Source organism: Nicotiana tabacum, chromosome 3 (assembly GCF_000715075.1).
Source record: "Nicotiana tabacum cultivar K326 chromosome 3, ASM71507v2, whole genome shotgun sequence".
Taxonomy (NCBI): domain Eukaryota; kingdom Viridiplantae; phylum Streptophyta; class Magnoliopsida; order Solanales; family Solanaceae; genus Nicotiana; species Nicotiana tabacum.
This window is the reverse complement of record NC_134082.1, coordinates 150,132,625-150,160,184: the sequence shown is the minus strand read 5'-3', so window position 1 is coordinate 150,160,184 and position 27,560 is coordinate 150,132,625. Positions and strand designations below refer to the sequence as shown.

At 38.7% G+C, this 27,560-nt stretch overlaps 1 protein-coding gene across 1 annotated transcript; it reads right to left on the bottom strand.

The window, feature by feature from the left end:
• Positions 1–766: 766 nt before the first annotated feature.
• Positions 767–27,192, bottom strand: LOC142177538 (uncharacterized). The gene is made up of 7 exons (XM_075246616.1): positions 26,949–27,192; positions 26,287–26,790; positions 25,822–25,902; positions 25,561–25,629; positions 25,198–25,467; positions 24,364–24,591; positions 767–1,371 (listed from the first exon to the last, which is right to left on the bottom strand). Exons 1-7 carry the CDS (start codon positions 27,190–27,192, stop codon positions 767–769), a joined length of 2,001 nt encoding a protein of 666 aa, XP_075102717.1.
• Positions 27,193–27,560: the final 368 nt, after the last annotated feature.

Genomic DNA, 27,560 nt, shown 5'->3' with positions numbered 1-27,560 from the left:
CCATTGACTCATCCTCGTAAGACAACTTCTCATCGAGTGGTATAGTCGGTGCTTCAATCTCCTGAGATGAGTCTGATATACATTTTCTTAGCATTGAGACGTGAAACACTGGATGAATAAAGGAAAACTCAGGAGGAAGTGCTAAACTATAAGCCACCGCTCTTGCTCGGTCTAATATCTCATACGGTCCTATAAACCTGGGGCTCAACTTGCCTCTTTTCCCAAACCGCATCACACCTTTCATAGGGGAGACTCGTAGGAACATTTTGTCCCCAATTGTGAATACTAAATCTCTTCTTCTCTTATTAGCGTAAGACTTTTATCTACTTTGAGCTGCAAGCAATCTCTGTCTGATCAACTGGACCTTGTCCACAACTTCTTGCACTAGGTCGGGTCCCAATAAGTTAGTCTCACCAGCTTCAAACCATCCAATAGGAGAACGAAATCTTCTACCATACAATGCTTCGTATGGTGCTATTTGAATATTGGAGTGGAAGGTATTATTGTAAGCAAATTTCGCTAAAGGTAGATAAGTATCCCAACTACCTCCAAACTCAAGAATGCAAGCTCTCAACATATCCTCCAAGATCTGAATAGTACGTTCAGACTGCCCGTCTGTCTGTGGATGAAATGTAGTACTAAGATCTACTCGTGTACCCAATGCTTCTTTAAAAGATTTCCAAAAGCGTGAAGTGAACTGTGATCCTCTATCAGAGATGATGGATACTGGAACTCCATGAAGTCGGACAATTTCATTCATAAATATCTATGCATACCTGACTCCACCATATATAGTCTTCACCGGCAAAACGTGTGCTGATTTCATCAGTCGATCTACAATCACCCATACCGAGTCATAATCTCTAAGGGTTCGTGGTAGACCGGTGACAAAATCCATAGTAATTCTTTCCAATTTCCACTCTAGAATCTCAATTTGTTTTACTAGTCTTGCGGGTCGCTGATGCTCAGCCTTGACCTGCTGACAAGTCAAACAACTAGAAACAAAGTTAGCAATATCTTTCTTTATACCTTCCCACCAATAAAATTGCTTCAAGTCATGGTACATTTTTGTGGATCCAGGATGTATAGTGTATTTAGAGTTGTGGGCTTCTTCAAGAATAGCATGTCTCAACCCATCTACGTCTGCTACACATAGCCTGTCACCCATTCGAAGAACACCATCACTTTCAACAATCATATCCTTGATTTTACCAGCTAAGGCCTCATCTCTATATTTGCATAATCGTTCAGCCTCATATTGGGTGGCCTTAATGCGCTCAACTAATGAAGACTTGGCCTGAGCACAAGCCAACAATGCCTCTGAATTTCCGACACTAAATCTAATACCTGTATCTTCTAGTCTCTGAATATCTTTGGCCAAAAGTCTCTTTGTAAGAGCTATATGTGCCAAAATCCCTGTCGCACCTCCTTTTTCCGCCCCCGCGAGGGTGCAAGGGGAGTTTTCTCCAATTGAAGGACAGTCGAAACGGGATTTGTTTATTTGTTTTAGAGTCGCCACTTGGGAATTTTAAGGCGTCCCAAGTCACCAATTATAATCCCTGAATCGAGGAGAATATGACTCTGTTTATTATTCTGCGAACCAGAAATCCTGAGTAAGGAATTCTGTTAATTCGGAAGAAGGTGTTAGGCATTTCCGAATTCCGTGGTTCTAGCACGGTCGCTTAACTGTTTTTATTATTGGCTTAATTATCTTGATTTTTATTAAATACTTTTATTTACATGATTTTTCTACCGCTTTTACTTATTGTGGTTAAGAACCCTTCTTTGAATCGAATTACGCGTACGTATATTCGTGTTATAAATTTAAAAATGCGGAATTGTGTCACGCGTACGTGTACACAATAACTTCGGATAATATATTTATTGAGCAATCATTTTTCGAAATTGTGTCGAATCAAGAATATTTGTTTTTCTGAATAGTGAACCGTACATCTCGGTTTTTTTTTTTATGAAATTGATTTAACGCCTTTGGGAAAAATCCTTTTATTAAACATTCGTTCGAAATTGCGCGTACGCATAATCCGAATTTTTGCTTTTAAAAATATAATCATGGTACGCGAACGTATCCCTAATCGCGCGACATATTTATAATGATATTATGGAATTTCCACATATAACATGTTTATCCAAGACTATTCAAGTTCAAAGAACAGAATAAAAACATGATTAATACTATTTTTAAACATATATGACATATATATATATATATATATATATATATATATATATATATATATATATATATATATATATATATATATATATATATATATATATATATATATATGCCAAAGAATAAATTGCATATGAAACTGAAAATAAATGATTCATAAAGGAAGGAAATATTTTCCGAGAATTTTTATTATTTATTTAATGCAAATTCTACTTCTAATTATCATTGATATGAAGTGTGGCAATTTATGCTTATACATCTCTTTTCATTCTTATATGCTTGCTTTTAATCTAATAGGCCTAATTACTTGGTTAATTTATTTTAAGAAGGTAGATAGGCATTCGAGTTTATAAGAAAGGAATTATTATACAAGCCAATTCAATAAAATTACCTTATATGCAACTTAGTTATATGTTGTAAACCTTCATAATATTTTAAACATCGTAACAAGCTATACCATGTCACCTTTCACCAAAGTTTATACACACATCTATTATCTTATCGACATCATCATCTTAACCTTATGTAACAAAAAATATCACTACTATAGTTATCTTGGCCCTTCTACATCACTTCTTACTTAACCAACAACAAAATTTAAATAATGACCAACATTCATACCATATTCCCTACTTCGACAATTTAATATGATTAAAATAATGAGATAATGAGCTAATGTTATTACAAATCTTTATACGAACTTTCAAAGTAAGACAATTAGCTCATAGCTATCAAATTGAATTCACTACTAATTAACTAACATAAAATAAAAAACAAAATTTAAATTGATGAACTTGGACAGATAAAAACAGAATTTCAATTCAATCTTCATTTATCCACCATATTGAATCTCTTTCCAACATAGAATTTAAAAGGATATATATACCTGAAAATGAAGGTAGAAGAAATAAGTTTCAGCAGTTGCACAGTAACAAAAACAGCGAAATACCAGTATTCCCTCAAATTTGAGCAATAAGAGGATCCGAAGAAAATAGATACACAGTACAGCTATTTTTAAAACTGGACGCTTCAAATATTAATTGAATCAATGGAACCAAGTAAGGTTGAACAAATTCAACAAAAGAAACAATATTTCAAATTTCAATTCCTTTTCAGTTTCAAAATCCCATTTTTTCTGATTTTTATTTTTCTGTTGCTGTATATGTGTGTGAATGCTCTTTTGTTCCTTTTCTGTTTCTTTTTCCTCTTTTAAAATCTCTCAAACTCTCCTCTTCTGAAAACTGATCCTAAAATCTGAAACTCCCTCTCAATTTTCCTAAAATTTCTTCAAAAGGAACTCTTAAACTTTCTTCCAGTTTTTCTGAAAATTCCTCAAAGACTCTCCTAAATTCTGCATGCAAAACTCTCTCCCTTAACTGTCTGTCCAGCTCCTGTATTTATACAGGGCTGGTCTTAGGCAATTTAAGTGCTTCTTGGACCCCTTATCTTTTAAAAACAGAAAAATTCTATAAAAATCTGCTTTTACTACTTTAAATCCCATTAAGTGAACCTTTTTTCCTGATTTCCAGCCTTCCACTACCCCTTGTTCCCCATTAGTATCATTAACTAATAGTCACTAACATTACATTATAATACACTAGCATTAATACCCTGTTTTTTACTGTTTCATTCCCAGAAGTGCCCCTGAAATCCTAATGTTATTACTGAAAAAAAAAAATCAGAACCTACAGCAAAACAGATTCTAAAATCTGTACAAACTTAGTTATCTTTCTGATTTACAGCTAAAACCAATCCTATTAACCTCCTAACACAATTGTATCTAACCAATATTTGTAAACTTGAATCCAAACTTGACATTACAGCAATATTTCACTGAATTCAGAACTAACAACATATTACTGAAATTATCAAAACCATTTAGACTGGACCTAACACTGAACTAGAATCAAACACACACAGGATCATTGTCAATACTGACAAGGTCCTGAGACTTTAATGTTCAGACAATAACATATATACAACCTTTATTTTGACAGATTCATATAAACCAGGATGTTTTAACTAACGAGTATTAGTTAAAAAATGATTATCTACAATATCTGTCAACAAACAGTGCATAATAATAGAAACAGATAATTTCAATCAGTATTATGAGAATTCGTAATATAATTAATCGACGAACTTAATCGAGTCGATTACACACATTGTAACTAAACACAATCAACAGAAACCATTCACATTTAAAATCAGGTAGACGGGTAGGAGACAGTATGATAATAAAAGATGGGAAAATTACACAGACTAAAACAAACACAAAAATACATGTATAATACACAAAATAAATAGAAAAAATACCTTTGAATCTTCAATTTTATTCCGACTCGAACTCAACTTGGATTTCGGATTTTTTTGTTTGAAATCAAACTGACCTTAGTCGAAGTATTTTCCACTGAAAATACTTCGACTAAGGTCGATTAAACCTCAATCTTTTACTTGAAATCGGAAAAATTCCAAGATTGGAAATTTTTAGGGTTTCAGGTTCTTGGATCTTAAATCCGAACATTTCTAGGCAGATTTGCAGGGAACCAAACATGATACGAGGGTGTGGGTAGCCTAGGGGTTATTTGGTGTTAGTTTGAAACGGATCTGAGTCTGTTTTTTGTTTGGTCCGAATCTTCAAAAGAAGATTCGAGGAGTTCCGAACTGATTCGAACCAAACAAATGATAGATCCATATTCAGGGTGACTAGGGGGAGCTGTGGTGTCGATTTGGGACTGTTAGGTCTAGATCTGAACTTGGCTCGAATCTTCAAATGATGATTCGAGAATCTCTAGGGAGATTCGAACCAAGCTGGTAACATATTCGGATAGAGGATGTTCATGGGGTCCTAGGGTGTTAAGTTGGTGACCGGCGACGTTGATGCCGCCGGGTTTCAGGCGGTGGAATCCTAGGGCGGCTAGGGTTAAGAGTGGGGGTTTGGGACGATGATGAACAGGAGCGGAGAGGGGGGGTGTTTAGTTAGGGGGCCGGGTAAAGGGTTACGGGTTTATATAGGGGAATGGTGGGTGGATATGGACCGTTGGATTAGGAAGGATGGATGGCTGAGATTAATTCATTAAATCAAACGACGTCGTTTGGTTTAAAGTTGGGGTCGGACTGAATCAGGTTAATGGATCGGGTAACGGGTTACGGGTAAGGGTAATGTATCTTGTCCGTTGATTGGATTTGATCGAACGGTTTCTTGATGAGAGGTGACCAAACGACGTCGTTTGGTCTTAGCTTGGGACTGGACCGGACAGGTTGTTTGGATTGGGCTGAGGAAGTGTAATTTGTTTTGGGCCTGGATTTAAATCCAGGTCCAATTTTCTTATTTCCTTTTCAATTATTTTCTAATTTTATTAGTAAAAAAAAAAATCCTAATAAAATTATAAACAATTTTTTAACCTTACACAAAAAATATTAATTACTCTATAATAATTATTTAACACATAGACAAAAACATCAATCACACAGTGAAACATTTAAAATAAAACCAATGCATATTTTTGTGATTTTATTTTAAATTATCTCTTAAATGCATAATTAAATCCTATATTCATGCAAATATGTATTTTATTTTATTTTTGTTTAATTATGACAAAGCAAACATTTTACGGACATAAACAAATTTTTAACATCACGCAAATTCAGAAATTACACAGTAAAAGAAATTTATTTTGATTTATTTTGGAGTAGTTTTTCGTAAGGCAAAAATCACGTGCTCACAGCTGCCCCTCTTTGTGCGGAAACTCGAATAGTTTTCGTACAAAGATAAAGTGAGCGGACAAGAGCGATTTCTGCCCGTTCGAATACTCCGTGGGAAGCATTTTTGGAAATATTTGACCGAACCTCTGCTTCAAAGGTTTCCTACATATCCTTGGCTATAAAGGAATCAGGTCAATGTAGTTCGGGAATTTTGGGTAGCTGGGACTACCGCGGGACTGTGATGTTACTGCTACTTCGTGCTGCTTTTACTGCTTGCTGACCTCCTTATTACACCTTACTTTAAAGGAAATACAAAAATTTAAACTAGATTATGGTACAGGAATTGTAAAAAATCTTATCTAGATCATGCCCTTGCGTTTCTTGTTGTCTTGATATCTTGGTGACTCTTGGGCATTTGGCTTATTCCGTATTCTTTTTCATTATGTCCCGTATTTTCTTTTGGGACTCTTATTGTTTCTTGCTGGGGATTCTGTTGGACTCCTCTGCTTTATTGATTCTAAGTGTGCTCCTTTTTCATATGAGCGGGCTTTTGATTTCAACATTTCGATTTCATTCCCTCGTTCTTCAGGTGGGTGCCTTGACTGCTTCTTTCTTTCTTCATCCTTATTCTCCAGGTGGACGCCTGACTTCTTCAATTTCTTTGTCCTCATTCTCCAGCTGGACGCCTGATTTCTTCTCTTCTCATCATCATTTTCCAGGTGGACGCCTGACTTCTTTAATTCTCTGTCCTCATTCTCCAGGTGGACGCCTGACTTCTTCAATTTCTTCATCCTTATTCTCCAGGTGGATGCCTGACTTCTTCAATTCTTTATCCTCATTCTCCGGGTGGACGCCTGACTTCTTCTTTTTCTCATCCTCATTCTCTAGGTGGACGCCTGACTTCTTCTTTTCTTTCATCCTCATTCTCCAGGTGGACGCCTGACTTCTTCTTTTTCTCATCCTCATTCTCCAGGTGGACGCCTGACTTCTTCTTTTTCTCATCCTCATTCTCCAGGTGGACGCCTGATTTCTTCTTTTCTTTCATCCTCATTCTCCAGGTGGACGCCTGACTTCTTCTTTTTCTCATCCTCATTCTCCAGGTGGACGCCTGACTTCTTCTTTTCTTTGTCCTCATTCTCCAGGTGGACGCCTGATTTCTTCTCTTCTCATCCTCATTTTCCAGGTGGACGCCTGACTTCTTTAATTCTCTGTCCTCATTCTCCAGGTGGACGCCTGACTTCTTCAATTTCTTCATCCTTATTCTCCAGGTGGATGCCTGACTTCTTCTTTTTCTCATCCTCATTCTCCAGGTGGACGCCTGACTTCTTCTTTTCTTTGTCCTCATTCTCCAGGTGGACGCCTGATTTCTTCTCTTCTCATCCTCATTTTCCAGGTGGACGCCTGACTTCTTTAATTCTCTGTCCTCATTCTCCAGGTGGACGCCTGACTTCTTCAATTTCTTCATCCTTATTCTCCAGGTGGATGCCTGACTTCTTCAATTCTTTATCCTCATTCTCCGGGTGGACGCCTGACTTCTTCTTTTTCTCATCCTCATTCTCTAGGTGGACGCCTGACTTCTTCTTTTCCTTCATCCTCATTCTCCAGGTGGACGCCTGACTTCTTCTTTTTCTCATCCTCATTCTCCAGGTGGACGCCTGACTTCTTTAATTCTCTGTCCTCATTCTCCAGGTGGACGCCTGACTTCTTTAATTTCTTATCCTCGTTCTCCAGGTGGACGCCTGACTTCTTTAATTTTTCATCCTCATTCTCCAGGTGGACGCCTGACTTCTTTAATTCTTTACCAGGTATTTCCTGACATAAATATTGTATTTGCCCCTGTTTTAAATCAAAGAAAACTTCATTAGTTTAAAGCATGGTGGTTGACTGGGGTATTCTTGCCGATGGTGATGCTTCTCTTCGTCTCTCTTTATTGCCTTGGAATGGTTGAAAAGACTGTTTTGTCCTTGTGATTGATCCTTGACTATAGGATTCCCCTCTGTACGTTTTCCTTCAAACCCTTTTAACTGTAATCATATGTCCCTTCTGACTTTGCTGATCCACTTTTGATTTCTCCTTTCTTGCACCCATATCTTTTATCTCCCACCTTTCGTGGCCGTATTTTATAATCTCGAATCTTGGTAGTATACCTTGACATTCCTTCTTATTTGTTTGGAATAAAACTTATCTCAAGGCTTTTAGAAAAGTAAGATTATTAGTGACGAAACACGCTGATTTCGACAATTATAGAATGAAAAGAAAAATCCAAGTTTGGATGACTGTTGGAGAAAGCATAAAACTTATCTAATTGGAGTTACTGGCACCAATGATCAGGGTATGCATTTCGGATTAATCAACCCAGTCTTTTAATCAATCTCCTTTCAATTGTCTCATTTTTGTTTTCGCCAAAATTTCCATAATCCAACTTCATTTTTCATTTCACAGACCTGTTGGACTTGCAATATTTCAAAGAGTTTTCACCGATAAACCTTCCTCATTTGTTCATTTCTCACTTCCTTTTCGCCTTATGGTGCCTACGAAGGTTTTCACCAATAAGACTCTCTCATTTTTACTTTTCTCTCAACTTCCGTCGCCTTATGGTGCCCGTGTGGGTTTTCACCTATAAGACTCTCTCATTTTTACTTTCTTTTCTTGTTTGTACCAGAGTGTTATGAACCATCTTCATTTGCCTGTCTCAGCATTTTTCTAAGATTGATCGAAAAGTCTTTTTGGTATGGGGTTAGAAATGGAAAAGGTATTAAACGCTAAACAGTTCTTGGTATGGGTTAAAAATTATAACTCTTGGAATCTTTCTCTTATTTGCAATACAGTTTCTTTGCCCCAGTTTTTTTGATTGGGGTCGTTTGACATAACCTTTTGTGCACATTATGTATATGGTGCACCCTATGACCGAGCCGTGAGGCGCCTACGTATCCTTCTTTGAGGAATCAGGTCAAACGTAGTTCACTTCATAATAATGATGATTTTTTTTTATGTAATACTTGATTTTTTATTGACTCCAAGAGAGGGTAGGAAAGAAACAAGTTGGCTCAAAGGGGAAGCAAATGGTGTAGTGTTTGGATAGCAGAATAAATTGCCTTTGTCATTCCAATCTTTGAAATAATGCTAAATATAAACACTCAAAAGTTATGCATAATATCTCTTTACTGCATCAGAATTGATCGCCATATCTATGCATTTGCCTTCAATGTCTGTTAAGCATAGTGCACCATTTGATAATACTCTGGTCATAATGAATGGTCCTTGCCAATTCGGGGCAAATTTGCCTCTTGCTTCAACCTGATGTGGAAGAATACGCTTCAGCACATGCTGACCCACTTCAAACTTTCGGGGACGCACCTTTTTGTTGTATGCTCTTTCTATTCTTCTTTGATATAATTGACCATGGCATACTGCGGTCAATCGTTTTTCGTCAATCAAGTTCAACTGTTCCAGACGGGTTTTGACCCATTCATCATCATCAATCTTTGCTTCGGCGATGATCCGAAGGGAAGGAATCTCAATTTCTGCAGGAATTACTGCTTCGGTGCCATATACCAACAAATAAGGAGTGGCTCCTACTGAAGTGCGAACAGTAGTGCGGTATCCCAATAATGCAAATGGTAATTTTTCATGCCATTGTTTTGAACCTTCTACCATTTTCCGAAGTATCTTCTTTATGTTTTTGTTGGCTGCTTCTACTGCTCCATTCGCCTTGGGCCGATATGGGGTAGAGTTACGATGTGTAATCTTAAACTGTTGACATATTTCTTTCATTAAGTTGCTGTTAAGATTAGCACCATTATCTGTGATGATCACCTTCGGGATTCCGAATCGACATATGATATTTGAGTGGACAAAATCGACCACAGCTTTCTTGGTCACTGATTTGAATGTCTTGGCCTCAACCCATTTGGTAAAATAATCAATAGCTACCAGAATGAACCTGTGCCCATTGGATGCTGCTGGCTCAATTGGTCCAATTACATCCATGCCCCAGGCAACGAATGGCCATGGTGCCGACATCGTGTGCAACTCGGATGGTGGAGAATGAATCAAATCTCCGTGTATTTGGCATTGATGACACTTGCGTACAAAACTGATACAATATCGCTCCATGGTAAGCCAATAGTAACCGGCTCGAATGATTTTCTTTGCCAACACATATCCACTCATGTGGGGTCCGCAAACTCCTGAATGTACTTCAGACATGACAGTTGTAGCTTGCCTGGCATCTATGCATCTTAATAATCCAAGATCTGGTGTTCTTTTATACAAAATTCCTTCGCTTAAGAAGAATCCATTTGCCAATCGCCTAATGGTCCTCTTTTGATCTCCTGTGGCTTGTGCGGGATATATACCCATCCTGATATACTCTTTGATGTCGTGGAACCATGGTTCTCCATCAAATTCTTCTTCCACCATATTGCAATAAGCGTGCTGATTGTGGACTTGAATATATATTGGATCTACATAAGCTTTATCCGGATGGTGCAACATTGATGCCAGGGTAGCCAATGCATCGGCCACCTCATTATGGATTCTTGGAATATGTTGGAATTCCACTGATTGAAACCGCTGACAAAGATCATGTAGACATTGCCGGTACGGGATGAGCTTTAAGTCTCGGGTCTCCCATTCTCCTTGAATTTGATGTACCAAAAGATCTGAATCTCCCATGACTAAGATTTCTCGGATACTCATGTCTGCAGCTAGCCTTAACCCCAAAATGCAAGCTTCGTATTCAGCCATATTATTGGTGTAATAAAATCGTAATTGAGCCGTAACAGGATAGTGACGCCCTGTTTCAGAAATGATTACAGCTCCTATTCCGACTCCTTTCATGTTGGCGGCTCCATCAAAGAAAAGTTTCCAGCCAGGTTTTTCGATTTGTTCCACCTCGTCAATATGCATTGTTTCTTCATCAGGAAAATAAGTCTTCAACGGCTCATATTCCTCATCGACCGGGTTTTCGGCTAAATGATCGGCCAGTGCTTGAGCCTTCATTGCAGTTCTAGTCACATAGATGATGTCGAATTCCGTGAGCATTATCTGCCACTTTGCAAGTCTTCCCGTTGGCATAGGCTTTTGAAAAATGTATTTCAAGGGATCCAACCGAGAAATGAGGTAAGTAGTGTAGGATGACAAATAGTGTTTCAATTTTTGAGCTACCCATGTTAGGGCGCAACATGTCTTTTTCAGATGAGTATACTTAACCTCATAAGCTGTGAACTTCTTGCTAAGGTAGTAGATGGCCTGTTCTTTTCTGCCAGTGAGGTCATGCTGCCCCAATACACAACCAAATGAATTTTCCAAAATCGTCAAGTAAAGAATCAAAGGTCTTCCTGGCTCTGGCGGTACCAACACGGGTGGGTTTGATAAATACCCTTTTATTTTATCGAACGCTTCCTGACACTCATCGGTCCATTTGACTGCAGCATCCTTTTTTAACAATTTGAAAATTGGCTCGCAGGTTGTTGTGAGCTGAGCAATAAACCTGCTGATATAATTTAACCTTCCCAACAAACTCATTACTTCAGTTTTGTTTCTTGGGGGTGGCAGTTCTTGGATGGCTTTGATCTTTGACGGATCTAGCTCAATGCCTCGTCGACTGACTATGAATCCCAGCAACTTTCCGGATGGAACTCCAAATGCGCACTTGGCAGGGTTAAGCTTGAGGTTGTACCTGCGAAGTCTTAAGAAGAACTTCCTCAAATCCTCAACGTGGTCGGCCTGATGCTTTGATTTTATGATCACATCGTCCACGTATACCTCAGTCTCCTTGTGTATCATATCATGAAACACTGTGGTCATTGCTCTCATATAGGTTGCTCCGGCGTTTTTTAAACCGAATGGCATTACCCGGTAGCAATAAGTTCCCCATGGTGTGATGAATGCCGTCTTTTCTGCATCTTCTTCATCCATTAGAATTTGATGATATCCGGCATAACAATCCACGAAAGACCCTATATCATGCTTGGCACAATTGTCGATCAAAATATGGATATTGGGTAATGGGAAATTATCCTTTGGACTTGCTTTGTTGAGATTGCGATAGTCGACGCATACTCTAATTTTGCCATCTTTCTTTGGTACAGGAACGATATTAGCCAACCAAACAGGATATCGAGTGACTCGAATGACCTTTGCTTCCAATTGTTTGGTGATTTCTTCCTTAATTCTCATACTCATCTCAGGCTTGAATTTTCTCAGCCTCTGCTTGACAGGAGGCACTGTTGGATCGATGGGTAATTTGTGGACCACTAAATCAGTGCTCAAGCCCGGCATGTCGTCATACGACCATGCAAAAACATCTTTGAATTCTATGAGTGCTTTAATTAACTCCTCTCGGATCTTTGGCTCCAGATGGACACTTATTTTAGTTTCTCGGATATTACTCGTGTCCCCTATATTGATGTCCTCGGTATCACTCAAGTTAGGTTTGATTTTTTCCTCAAAGTGAATTAACTCTTTACTAATCTCTTCAAAAACCTCATCTTTATCATATTCTGATTCATAATCACAATATATTTCTTGAATTATTATTTCGGAACCAGATTGATTTTTAAGACTGGGCTGAGGATTCCTCATGCATGCCATATCACTAGAGCCAGCGTAAAAGGAACTGTATAGGAAAGAAGAAAAAGAAAAGAAAACTATCAGGAACGATAATAAAAAGGAAACTGCTTTTTATTGGATGATGAAAGATAACAAGGTTTGCACACTTCAAACAAACTGTAAGATAAACTTTGGGATTACAACCTTGAAATAACCCAAACAAACTGAAAGAAAATCAAAATAAACTACCAAGACTCCTTTCGAATTGGGAGAGGAGTGGCTTTCCAATTATTGAGCTTTGTTTCTGGTCCAACGAATTGAACTTCTGCGTTGCTACACCCTTCTCCGCCTTCCAACATATTCACATCACTAAACAATTTCTCGAACCTTTCAATTAATTCTTCCTCAGGATTGACCTGGGATTTAGGAATTGTTGTTATCGGGCGATTTTTAGCACCGGTCTTGACAAAAGACTTCGACAGCTGTGGTACTGGTTTTGGAAGAAACCATGCTTGGTGTTTCAACTTCCTGGCCCTTATCACGTCATTGGCGGTAGGTGTGAACCCTAATCCGAATGTTCCCCAGTTCTCGGGGAGAGATACTGGTTGTACAATTCCTTGCAGAGATAAGCCCAGACCTTTGCCGGGTATAAAGCCATTCTTCAGCATTTCATGAGCTACCATGACTGATGCAGAGGATATCTTTGGATTCGAAAGGTGTTTCCCCTCTGGAATTTTCTCTACCGACACCGTGTCAGACACTTGGTATACCCATGGTCCTTGGTCAATTTCTGTTCTCTCGACCGGTACAATGGTGCTGTTGTGAGCATTTAAACTTTCTTCTCCATACACGACTACTTCTTGATGATCCCATTCAAACTTGACAGCCTGATGTAGTGTTGACGGGACTGCTTTAGCAGCATGGATCCATGGTCGACCCAACAACAAGTTGTAAGAAACAGTCATGTCCAACACTTGAAATTCCATGGTGAATTCAACTGGCCCTATAGTTAGTTCCAATACTATATCGCCAAATGAATCTCTGCTTCCACCGTCAAATCCTCGTACGCAGATACTATTCTTTTGGATCCTCTCCTCTTTAATTTTTAATTTGTTTAAAGTGGAGAGAGGGCATATGTTTGCACTGGACCCATTGTCAACCAATACCCGGGTTACTACGGAGTTTTCACATTTCACGGTGAGGTAAAGAGCTCTATTATGCTCGGTACCTTCCGCAGGCAATTCATCATCGGCAAATGTAATTCTGTTTGTCTCAAAGATTCTGTTGGCTATTTTTCCCAAATGATTTACAGAGATCTTTTCAGGAACATGAGCTTCATTCAGGAGTTTCATCAACGCCAGACGGTGTTCCTCTGAATGGATCAGTAAGGACAATAATGAAATTTGAGCGGGGGTCTTCTTTAATTGATCCACCACAGAATAATCATGGAGTTTCATTTTTCTTAAAAACTCCTCCGCCTCTTCTTCCGTCACAGCTCTCTTTGTTGGCATTGGATTGTTTTTAGTTTTTCTAAGCTCTTCGGGAGTAAAACATCTTCCCGAACGAGTCAAGCCTTGCACCTCACACACTTCTTCCTTGATTTCTTTGCCCTTGTACATTACGGTCATCCGTTCATAGTTCCATGGGATGGTTTTGTTGTTGATGATCGGCAGCTGGATTACAGGTGCAATAATAACCCGATCTGTATGTGCTCCTTCCACGAATACAACGGGTTTGTTAGCAACCCCTGGTACTATCACTTTTGGCCTTTCTTGTTTTGCGGCAACTTTGCTCGATGATCCCTCATCAACTATCATAGACGGTTCATCACCATTTTTGTTCTGCTTAGACACCGGCTTCTCCTCCATTAACTGCTTATCTGGCTTGGTTTCATGAGACTTGATCATCATGACAGTTTGTGACGGCTTCTTTGTCTCCCCATTAGCTTGTATGATTTCTATCATGTTAGCCTCTTGATGGGATGGCATTGGATTTCTATTGATATTTGGAGCTTCGGGGTTTTGAACCTCGATTTTATTAGTATCAATCAGCTCTTGTATTGCATTTTTCAAATGCCAACATTTCTCCGTATCATGGCCTGGTGCACCGGAGCAATATTCACAGCTAATGGTGTAATCCAGATTCTTTGGAGGAGGATTGGGTAGTTTGGATTGTATTGGTCTCAGCATGTCTAGCTGTCTCAGCCTGTGGAACAGACTAGTGTAAGACTCTCCCAATGGAGTGTAAGTTTTCTTTTTCTGTTCCCTTTCTCCCCTGAATGCTGGCCTAGGCCTGAAACCTGGTCCGGGATAGGCTCGTGGGTAAGTATTTGGTGTGACAGGAGCACGCCAATTGGTGTGAACAGGTGGCTGATTGTATGTTTGAGCATGGTTAATGGCAAAATGAGGCTCTGAAGAGTGATAGTAGTGTTGGGATGAATCATGGTGGTAAGCTGATTGGCGAGGTCGTTGTTGATTATAGTAAAGCGGTGAACCTCTGGGTCCCGGCCAAATTCCTGAATCAACTACGGTTGCCTCCTCCCTCTTCTTTCTTCCGATTCCTCCTACCCCGCCTTGAATAGCTTGAGTAGTTGCCTTAATTGCTGAATAGCTCATGATTTTATTTGTCTTGAGGCCTTCTTCCACCATACCTCCCAGCTTCACTACCTCGTTGAATGATTTTCCAACCGCTGAAACCAAGTGGGCATAGTAAGTTGGTTCCAAGGCTTGGAGGAAGTAGTCTACCATTTCGCTCTCCTTCATAGGAGGATCCACTCTTGCTGCCTGTTCTCTCCACCGAAAACCATACTCTCTGAAACTTTCATTGTGTTTCTTCTCAAATTTGGTCAAAGATAATCGATCTGGGATTATTTCCAGATTGTATTGGAAATGGTATGCGAATGCCTGTGCCAGGTCATCCCAGGTGTACCATCTTCCATGGTCCTGGCGTGTATACCACTCCAAAGCTGATCCACTTAGACTTTGACTGAAGTAAGCCATCAATAATTCATCCTTTCCCCCAGCTCCTCGCATCTTGCTACAGAAACCCCTTAAGTGGGCTACTGGGTCGCCGTGCCCGCTGTATAGGTCAAATTTGGGCATCTTGAAGCCAACTGGCAATTGTACATTAGGGAATAAGCATAAATCTTTGTATGCTACACTGACTTGCCCACCTAATCCCCGCATGTCTCGGAACGACTGTTCTAGACTTTTGACCTTCCTGAACATCTCTTCTTGTTCAGCATTTTTGGCTGGCTTGTCAATTTCGGTTAGGAGATCAAATCGAGGAGCAGTTGAATTGATTTCGGAGGCTTTGAAGGTGGGCTCCGGGGGGTAATATTGGTTGTCTTGGGCCTGAAATGTAGGCTCACTAGGAGATTTGTGAAATGTAGCAGGGGGAGGTGCTACGAAAACAGGAGTCATAGGTGGAGGAAGGTACGGAACTGGTTTTGGAGGTGGAGACTGTGGTGTCTGAGAGGTGGTGCCTCGGTAGTGCTGATAAATGGGGAAACTTGGGGATAATTCAGTGGTGATATTATCCTGAGTTTGGATCATTGATGGAGCAGGGTTATTTGGGTAAGATGGGGGTAACTGTCCTGTAGACCAATCTTGGTACATTTCAGCCATTTGCTGCTTGAGCTTAAGCATCTCTTCTTTCATTTTCCCGACATCCATCTCTTCTATCTCCATACCTGTGTCAACAACTGGGATAGACATACTTTCGGGTATTGGTCCTTTGGATCTTGTGTGATAGTGATAATATGCCAGTATACTCTTTAGAGAAACTAACTGGTTGAATTCTGAATTCTGAAAATGAACAAACTTGTTAGTTTGGAGAGTTTAACACATATATAATCACACGTTGAGATGCAATGCTCCTAAATAATCCCTTTCTATTATGCATTCGCTCGGTTGCTTGTGTCGTCCCAGCTTTCTTGAAATTGAGAAATTGTCATTCGCTTTTATTTACTATATATATCTTTATCGTGGTGGTCGAATCTTAGAGATTGCCTACGTATCATGCCAAACATGAATCAGACCTTGCGTAGTTCGGACCAAAGTCAATCATGTTTATTTATTACCCAAAGATGGAATTACATTTGAAAACTTTAAGGAAATAGCTTGAAACACACATCAAAATAAAGATACAATTCATAACATCTCACAATATGCCCTACTTTCCACTAATATTGGATTATCTGCTCAATGTGGGGCTTGACCTGGATGGCCTCCCAGCGTACGATACATCCTTTCCAACTCCATTGCTAGATGACGAGCAAAAGTGGGCGCATGCTCTGTAAACGCTTCATAATCCATTCCTTGGCAGTTTACATAACTTTGAGATGTGAAGACTGCCAGGTCGTGGATTTGTGCCCTGAAACCTTGGAGACGTTGGTCTTGGTCTTGTAATTGCTGCTGACGAGTGGTGGCTATATCTCTGACACGGTTTTCACGATCTAAAGCTGATTCTAATAGAGCTCGGAGTCTGGCCTGCTCTAATTTTGCTTGCGATCTTTCCCTGTCGAGGTCTGCTTGTTGATATTCTCTGCTGCATCTTCTTGCCTCTTCTAGTTGTGCACGAAGCTGGTCTTCTGATCGCATCCAATAGTCTTTTTCTATCTTGAATTGAGCCTTGTCTTTTTCGGATTGCCTATCTTGGCGTTCCTTGTTAGATCTGGCTTCTTCGTTTAATTGTTGGATCCTTTCTTTTGCTTTGCTCAATGCCCTTTCGTTTTCCGCAAGCATGGAATCATAATCTTGCATTTTTTCGAAGAGGTTGGCGATGGTTTTTTGATCCTTCCAGCTCCTCTTTGGCGTTTCAGAGACTCTTTTCATTTTTTGGAACCGAGCATGAAGATTTTCATTCTCACAAGCTAGACTCTTTTTCTCGCCTTTGGCTTCTTGTTCTTGCTAATCTTTCTCCAAACTGAGGCTTCTTAGATTTTCTTTTAGGGCATGGATAGTGGCTTTGTACCCTTTTTCTTTTTCTCCCCAAATCAACCGCTCTTGGATTTTATCATTGAAGTTTTGAACATGGGGTCTTTTTGTTGGCCTTTTTAGCTCGGGTTCTGGTATATCATCCACGCGAGACCGCTTTTCGAACCACCTTGCATATCCAGGATTTATCTCACCCTTGGTAGTGTCTAGGACTTGAGTATCACTTTTCAAGTATCGACACCCATTCCACATTTGCTGAAGTAAAGCTTCGGGAATAGTGGCTTCTGGGTGTAATTCGATTACTTGCGTACTCAAATCTTCCTCATCAGGAACTATTTGATATCTCCCTAGTTGCCTTAAAACTCTTAGTGGTGCATACGGCTGAATGCTTCTCAATCCCAATAGTAGTAAATAACTATTTGAGGTTGACATATGTATTACTTCTCTCATCGGGAGCCATCCCAGAGTCCATTCAATTTGATTTGCCGTTAAAGCCTTTAGATGAGATACCCATGCTTCTATCCCTTCTGGAGCTTGATAATTTTTTGTTCTTTCCTCATAGCTCTCGATGCAATTAGCTTTGTTTGACCCATACTGTATGATCTTGGGCTGTTGTTGGAGATGTTCAATCACCCACATTTGCAACAAAATTTTGCATCCTTCGAAAACTTTCGCTCCTGATTTGCATAAAGTCAAAGCCCGATAAATATCTGATAGAATGATGGGGACAAGGGTGTGATTTTCTTTAGTGGTGAGGATTTGCACAACTTTTGCGGTGCGAATATCAATTGTTCGCTCTTTATTTGGGAAGACCATGACTCCTAGAAAAGCCACCATGAAAGCAAATCGACGGTGCATCTGCCAAGTGTCTTTGTTTTGCTTATTAGTAAGGCCTTTCTCATGAATTTCGAACCCATCTGATTTTCCAAACCTGGAATACAAAAAATTGAAGGAACAACATCCATTGATGACATTGCTTTTCCTGATTTGACTGCTGATGTTCAGAAGACCGAAGAATCGATGTATTGAAGGAGCCTTTGTGAATATCAAGTTTTGATTTCTTAAACTTCCGTCAAAACCAACATAGCCAGCTATCTCCTCTAGTGTAGGAGTAAGCTCGAAGTCAGAGAAACGAAAAACATTGTGAACAGGATCCCAGAACGTTACTAATGCCGTAATCAGATCATCCCGAGGCTCAACTTTCATAATGTCCGTAAGATTTCCCAAATGCTTGACGACCCATTTTTGACCGTCTTCACCTAAATCATACCACCACATTTGAAGCTGACATAGAAATTCCTCCGTACTTGTGGATGAGGGGCTTTGTGTAGTGCTCATTTTGTATCTGAAATTTAATTTTAATAAAGTCAAAATTTATACTAAAAATCATTTTCGAAATTTTTTCTTTTATTTAAAAAAAAATTTAAAACTATATTTTTTCGAAATTTTTAAAGCAACCCATTTTATTCCTTGCTTCTCACCATGATTTTTTTTAAGCTGGTCAACAAGCATGTTCGAGGCGAATGAATGCACAAATAACAAGTAGGATGCCTCATGATGGTCTTTTAATTTTTTGGTTTACCTGTCCTAGACAGACCCAACCCCTGTGTTGAGTCTCCAAGGCCAAATGCATATGATGCAAATATTCGTTCCTACTAGGGATCCGGTACATGGCTGAGTTATTCTAAGTGTAAAACCTTAGGTTGATTGTTCTAAACCTGGCTTACCCAAACGGACAGTTTGAGCCGAAGCGGGGGTAATGTACCGGGAGCACGAAAGTCTGCCCGGCCTAGTTACTTGTCCCAACTCCGTCTTATTTGGTATGACTTTAACAGAAAGGTGGGTCACGCGCACGTGTACACCATAAATTCAGAAGACTCAGAAAGAAGGGGGTTTCGTAGCAGTTGTATATATTCACAATTCAAATAATATTAAAGCGGTAAAAAAACATTTAGCATATTAGCATATAAACAGTTGAAAATTATATAGTAAGTAAAAAAAACAGATATATTAAGCTCGAATTCTTTAAACCCTGAACCAATGGTTCTGGGTTCGGTCCCCAGCAGAGTCGCCAGAGCTGTCGCACCTCCTTTTTCCGCCCCCGCGAGGGTGCAAGGGGAGTTTTCTCCAATTGAAGGACAGTCGAAACGGGATTTGTTTATTTGTTTTAGAGTCGCCACTTGGGAATTTTAAGGCGTCCCAAGTCACCAATTATAATCCCTGAATCGAGAAGAATATGACTCTGTTTATTATTCTGCGAACCAGAAATCCTGAGTAAGGAATTCTGTTAATTCGGAAGAAGGTGTTAGGCATTTCCGAATTCCGTGGTTCTAGCACGGTCGCTTAACTGTTTTTATTATTGGCTTAATTATCTTGATTTTTATTAAATACTTTTATTTACATGATTTTTCTACCGCTTTTACTTATTGTGGTTAAGAACCCTTCTTTGAATCGAATTACGCGTACGTATATTCGTGTTATAAATTTAAAAATGCGGAATTGTGTCACGCGTACGTGTACACAATAACTTCGGATAATATATTTATTGAGCAATCATTTTTCGAAAATTGTGTCGAATCAAGAATATTTGTTTTTCTGAATAGTGAACCGTACATCTCGGTTTTTTTATGAAATTGATTTAACGCCTTTGGGAAAAATCCTTTTATTAAATATTCGTTCGAAATTGCGCGTACGCATAATCCGAATTTTTGCTTTTAAAAATATAATCAGGGTACACGAACGTATCCCTAATCGCGCGACATATTTGTAATGATATTATGGAATTTCCACATATAACATGTTTATCCAAGACTATTCAAGTTCAAAGAACAGAATAAAAACATGATTAATACTATTTTTAAACATATATGACATATATATATGACATATATGACATATATATATATATATATATGCCAAAGAATAAATTGCATATGAAACTGAAAATAAATGATTCATAAAGGAAGGAAATATTTTCCGAGAATTTTCATTATTTATTTAATGCAAATTCTACTTCTAATTATCATTGATATGAAGTGTGGCAATTTATGCTTATACATCTCTTTTCATTCTTATATGCTTGCTTTTAATCTAATAGGCCTAATTACTTGGTTAATTTATTTTAAGAAGGTAGATAGGCATTCGAGTTTATAAGAAAGGAATTATTATACAAGCCAATTCAATAAAATTACCTTATATGCAACTTAGTTATATGTTGTAAACCTTCATAATATTTTAAACATCGTAACAAGCTATACCATGTCACCTTTCACCAAAGTTTTATACACACATCTATTATCTTATCGACATCATCATCTTAACCTTATGTAACAAAAATATCACTACTATAGTTATCTTGGCCCTTCTACATCACTTCTTACTTAACCAACAATAAAATTTAAATAATGACCAACATTCATACCATATTCCCTACTTCGACAATTTAATATGATTAAACTAATGAGATAATGAGCTAATGTTATTACAAATCTTTATACGAACTTTCAAAGTAAGACAATTAGCTCATAGCTATCAAATTGAATTCACTACTAATTAACTAACATAAAATAAAAAACGAAATTTAAATTGATGAATTTGGACAGATAAAAACAGAATTTCAATTCAATCTTCATTTATCCACCATATTGAATCTCTTTCCAACATAGAATTTAAAAGGATATATATACCTGAAAATGAAGGTAGAAGAAATAAGTTTCAGCAGTTGCAGCAGTAACAAAAACAGCGAAATACCAGTATTCCCTCAAATTTGAGCAATAAGAGGATCCGAAGAAAACAGATACACAGTACAGCTATTTTTAAAACTGGACACTTCAAATATTAATTGAATCAATGGAACCAAGTAAGGTTGAACAAATTCAACAAAAGAAACAATATTTCAAATTTCAATTCCTTTTCAGTTTCAAAATCCCATTTTTTCTGATTTTTGTTTTTCTGTTGCTGTATATCTGTGTGTGTGTGTGTGAATGCTCTTTTGTTCCTTTTCTGTTTCTTTTTCCTCTTTTAAAATCTCTCAAACTCTCCTCTTCTGAAAACTGATCCTAAAATCTGAAACTCCCTCTCAATTTTCCTAAAATTTCTTCAAAAGGAACTCTTAAACTTTCTTCCAGTTTTTCTGAAAATTCCTCAAAGACTCTCCTAAATTCTGCATGCAAAACTCTCTCCCTTAACTGTCTGTCCAGCTCCTGTATTTATACAGGGCTGGTCTTAGGCAATTTAAGTGCTTCTTGGACCCCTTATCTTTTAAAAACAGAAAAATTCTATAAAAATCTGCTTTTACTACTTTAAATCCCATTAAGTGAACCTTTTTTCCTGATTTCCAGCCTTCCACTACCCCTTGTTCCCCATTAGTATCAACTAATAGTCACTAACATTACATTATAATACACTAGCATTAATACCCTGTTTTTTACTGTTTCATTCCCAGAAGTGCCCCTGAAATCCTAATGTTATTACTGAAAAAAAAAATCAGAACCTACAGCAAAACAGATTCTAAAATCTGTACAAACTTAGTTATCTTTCTGATTTACAGCTAAAACCAATCCTATTAACCTCCTAACACAATTGTATCTAACCAACATTTGTAAACTTGAATCCAAACTTGACATTACAGCAATATTTCACTGAATTCAGAACTAACAACATATTACTGAAATTATCAAAACCATTTAGACTGGACCTAACACTGAACTAGAATCAAACACACACAGGATCATTGTCAATACTGACAAGGTCCTGAGACTTTAATGTTCAGACAATAACATATATACAACCTTTATTTTGACAGATTCATATAAACCAGGATGTTTTAACTAACGAGTATTAGTTAAAAAATGATTATCTACAATATCTGTCAACAAACAGTGCATAATAATAGAAACAGATAATTTCAATCAGTATTATGAGAATTCGTAATATAATTAATCGACGAACTTAATCGAGTCGATTACACACATTGTAACTAAACACAATCAACAGAAACCATTCACATTTAAAATCAGGTAGACGGGTAGGAGACAATATGATAATAAAAGATGGGAAAATTACACAGACTAAAACAAACACAAAAATACATGTATAATACACAAAATAAATAGAAAAAATACCTTTGAATCTTCAATTTTATTCCGACTCGAACTCAACTTGGATTTCGGATTTTTTTGTTTGAAATCAAACTGACCTTAGTCGAAGTATTTTCCACTGAAAATACTTCGACTAAGGTCGATTAAACCTCAATCTTTTACTTGAAATCGGAAAAATTCCAAGATTGGAAATTTTTAGGGTTTCAGGTTCTTGGATCTTAAATCCGAACATTTCTAGGCAGATTTGCAGGGAACCAAACATGATACGAGGGTGTGGGTAGCCTAGGGGTTATTTGGTGTTAGTTTGAAACGGATCTGAGTCTGTTTTTGTTTGGTCCGAATCTTCAAAAGAAGATTCGAGGAGTTCCGAACTGATTCGAACCAAACAAATGATAGATCCATATTCAGGGTGACTAGGGGGAGCTGTGGTGTCGATTTGGGACTGTTAGGTCTAGATCTGAACTTGGCTCGAATCTTCAAATGAAGATTCGAGAATCTCTAGGGAGATTCGAACCAAGCTGGTAACATATTCGGATAGAGGATGTTCATGGGGTCCTAGGGTGTTAAGTTGGTGACCGGCGGCGTTGATGCCGCCGGGTTTCAGGCGGTGGAATCCTAGGGCGGCTAGGGTTAAGAGTGGGGGTTTGGGACGATGATGAACAGGAGCGGAGAGGGGGGGGGTGTTTAGTTAGGGGGCCGGGTAAAGGGTTACGGGTTTATATAGGGGAATGGTGGGTGGATATGGACCGTTGGATTAGGAAGGATGGATGGCTGAGATTAATTCATTAAATCAAACGACGTCGTTTGGTTTAAAGTTGGGGTCGGACTGAATCGGGTTAATGGATCGGGTAACGGGTTACGGGTAAGGGTAATGTATCTTGTCCGTTGATTGGATTTGATCGAACGGTTTCTTGATGAGAGGTGACCAAACGACGTCGTTTGGTCTTAGCTTGGGACTGGACCGGACAGGTTGTTTGGATTGGGCTGAGGAAAGTGTAATTTGTTTTGGGCCTGGATTTAAATCCAGGTCCAATTTTCTTATTTCCTTTTCAATTATTTTCTAATTTTATTAGTAAATAAAAAAAATCCTAATAAAATTATAAACAATTTTTTAACCTTACACAAAAAATATTAATTACTCTATAATAATTATTTAACACATAGACAAAAACATCAATCACACAGTGAAACATTTAAAATAAAACCAATGCATATTTTTGTGATTTTATTTTAAATTATCTCTTAAATGCATAATTAAATCCTATATTCATGCAAATATGTATTTTATTTTATTTTTGTTTAATTATGACAAAGCAAACATTTTACGGACATAAACAAATTTTTAACATCACGCAAATTCAGAAATTACACAGTAAAAGAAATTTATTTTGATTTATTTTGGAGTAGTTTTTCGTAAGGCAAAAATCACGTGCTCACACTCCCCATAGATTTTCTACTCAATGCATCAGCCACCACATTGGCTTTTTCAGGATGATACAAAATAAAATAATCATAGTCTTTGAGTAGTTCCATCCAATGACGCTGCCGAAGATTTAGATCTCTCTACTGAAAGATATACTTCAGACTTTTATGGTCAGTATAAATCTCACAAGTTCATTGCATAGATAATGTCTCCAAATTTTTAGAGCAAATACCACTGCAGCCATCTCCAAATCATGTGTAGGATAGTTTTGCTCGTGCCTTTTCAACTTTCTCTAAGCATAAGCAATAACACGACCATTTTGCATGAGAACATATCCTAATCCCACCCTAAAGGCATCATAGAATACTGAAAATCCTCCATAACCTAATGGTAAGGCTAATATTGGTGCAGTTGTCAACCATGTTTTGAGTTTTTGAAAGCTCTACTCACATTCCTCCGTCCACCGAAACTTTGCATTTTTCTGTGTTAGCTTGGTCAGTGGCGCTGCTATTCTGGAGAAATCCTGCATAAAACACCTGTAATAGCCTGCTAAGCCTAAAAAGCTGCGAATCTCTGTAGGAGTAGTAGGTGTGGGCCATTTCTGCATAGCTTCGGTCTTCTTAGGATATACCATAATTCCATCTTTGGACACAACATGCCCCAAAAATGCTACCGAGTCTAGACAGAATTCACACTTCAAGAACTTAGCATAAAGTCAATGTTCTCGCAATGTCTGCAACACAATCCTGAGATGATTCTCATGTTCTCCTTGGCTACGACAATATATCAGGATATAATCAATAAATACTATTACAAATCTATCCAGAAACGGATTGAACACCCTATTTATTAAATCCATGAATGCAGCTGGAGCATTTGCCAGTCCGAAAGGCATCACAAGAAACTCATAGTGCCCGTATCGAGTTCTAAAAACAGTCTTAGAAATATCTTCATCTTTGATTCTAAGTTGATGATAACCAGAACGGAGGTCAATCTTTGAAAAGTGTGCAGCTCCTTGTAAGATCAAACATTTCATCTATACGAGGCAAAGGATATTTATTGCATTTTGTTATCTTGTTCAACTGCCTATAGTCAATGCACATTCTCAGGGATCCGTCTTTCTTCTTTACAAATAGTACTGGTGCACCCCGTGGTGATACACTAGGTCTAATAAAACCCTTATCTAACAAATCTTGTAACTGTTGCTTTAGCTCCCTCAACTCTGCTGGTTCCATTCGATATGGGGGTATCGATATGGCTGTGTGTCAGGTAGAAAATCAATACCAAAGTCTATTTCTCGTACTGGAGGCAATCCTGGTAAATCCTCAGGAAATACATCAGAAAATTCTCTCACTACTGGTACATTTTCTATACTAACTGTTTCCTTTCTTATGTCATTTACAATAGCTAAGAGACCCAAGCAACCTTTCTTTGGAAGTCGTTGAGCCTTCATAAAAGATACAATTTTGCAAGTCTCTGGAACCTGACTTCCTTTTAGAATAAAACTGGGTTCATTTGGTATCTCAAACTTTACTATCTTTGCATGACAATCGACTATAGCATAGCAAGAAGATAACCAATCCATTCCCATCAGCATGTCAAAGTCAATCATATCAAGTACAATAAGGTCAGCTAGAGTATCTCTACCCTCAACCCGAATCTGACAAGCACGATACACGTATTCAGATAATAGAGACTCTCCAACAGGAGTAGCAACTAGAAAAGGATCATTCAATAGCTCAGGTTCTCTACTAAATCTCAAAGCAAAGTACGAGGACACATAGCAGTGAGTAGATCCCGGATCAATCAACACAAGTGTATCAAATGAACAGACAGAAAGAATACTTGTAACCACCGCATTCGAGGCCTGAGCATCTAGTCTAGTAAATGCAAAAACTCTCCCCTAACCTCTACAAGCATTCCCTTGTCCTTGATTCACAGTAGCACGGTCTCCAGCACCCCGACCTCTATTTCCTGTACCTGTAGTACCTGAAGTATTACGAGTAGTCTAAGTTGGTGCAACTGACTGAATAGAAGCCTGGTTGAAATTTCTCGGAGGCTGAGGGTAATCCCTCAAGTGATGTCCCAACTGGTCACACCGAAAGCACTCTCTAGTTAGAACACGACATTGGCCCAAATATGATCTACCACGGGTCTGGCAGATTGGAGTAGTGGCATATATCTGCCGAGAATTATGATGTCCAGATGCTGACGGTCCCCTAGTACCCTATCTGTAATGTGGTTTGTATGTGGACTGTGGAGATAGGTGTGTCCCTGTCCGAGAACCCTATTGTTGTTGTTATCCCTGATTTCCTGTTCTTCTATTTTCACTAAAACCGCCACTGAAAGCCCCTCATGTCTTGGCCTTCTTACGTAAATCACTAGCTGCACGCTCCTCACGTCCCTTGTTTTCAATCTTTCTAGCAAGGTCGACTTCATCAGAGTAGGATAAAGTCTTCATCTGTGGGGCTACTACAGTGTATAGACGACCAACCAATCCATCAACAAACCTCTGAACTCGAGCTTCTTCGGTAGGCACTAAGTAGGGAGCATATATCGCCAACTTACAAAACTTAGTATTGTATGTTGACACATCCATATCTAGAGTCTGAACCAATCTCTCAAAGTCTCTAGCATATTGTTGCATCAGGGTGTCTGGAAGAAAATGATTCTTGAACAACTTAGTAAACTCGTCCCATGTTAGTGGTGGTACTCCTACTGGCCTTCCTAGCAATACCGTTTCATACCATGTGTTGGCCATATCCTCTAGTTTGTATGTTGCGAGCTCCACGGCTCTCTCACTAGAACATTTAAAAGCACGTAATGCCTTGAGTGTCCTATCTAAGAAACATTGAAGATTTGCTGAATTATCGGAACCTGTGTATTTTGGTGATTTCAATTTCAAAAACTCTTGTAAGGATACTTCCTTATTTCCGAAAGTCTGAGTCTGTGTAGGTGCTTGTGTCTGTAAAGTAGCCTGATGAGCTGAACTTCCTCCCTGAGTAGGCACCAATGCCTCCAACACATTCAATAACCTTGCCACTGCGTTTGCAGGTAAGGCAAAATAGGTACAATAGTTGGCACTGGTGGTGGAGTGTCCTGAACTCCCTGCCCTTGCACTTGATCTGGCATAACAGCTTGAGGTTGACACATGTTTCCAACTTCGGGTTGAGGAGAAGTTTGTCTTCTAGTTTGATGAACCCCAACTTTGCCGCCACCCCGAGTAGTACCACGTCCAGCACCATGTTCAGCAGATGAGGGTGTGCATGTCCTAGCCATCTGCGAAAGAAATATTCCAAAGTCAATCTCAAGTTATCTCAATGCACGATCAAAGAATGAAAGAAGGAAAACCATTCCTAAATGTTCAGTAGCCCCAAGTTCATAAGTATGGGCGCCTACATACCCATGAACAAGACTCTACTAAATATTGCTCCATGACTCGGGACTTAAAGCCTAAGCTCTGATACCAACTTTATCACGACCCAATTTAGGATTGTGACCGGTGCTTAGGAGCAAGTGCTCCCAAGTAAGCCTCATCGGTAATTTTACAGAAAATCGGACAGATTCCCTATTTTTGGACCATCCAAAAACTTTTCTTGTCTCAAATCAACAACCAAACATCCTAATATCATACCATCCAATTGACA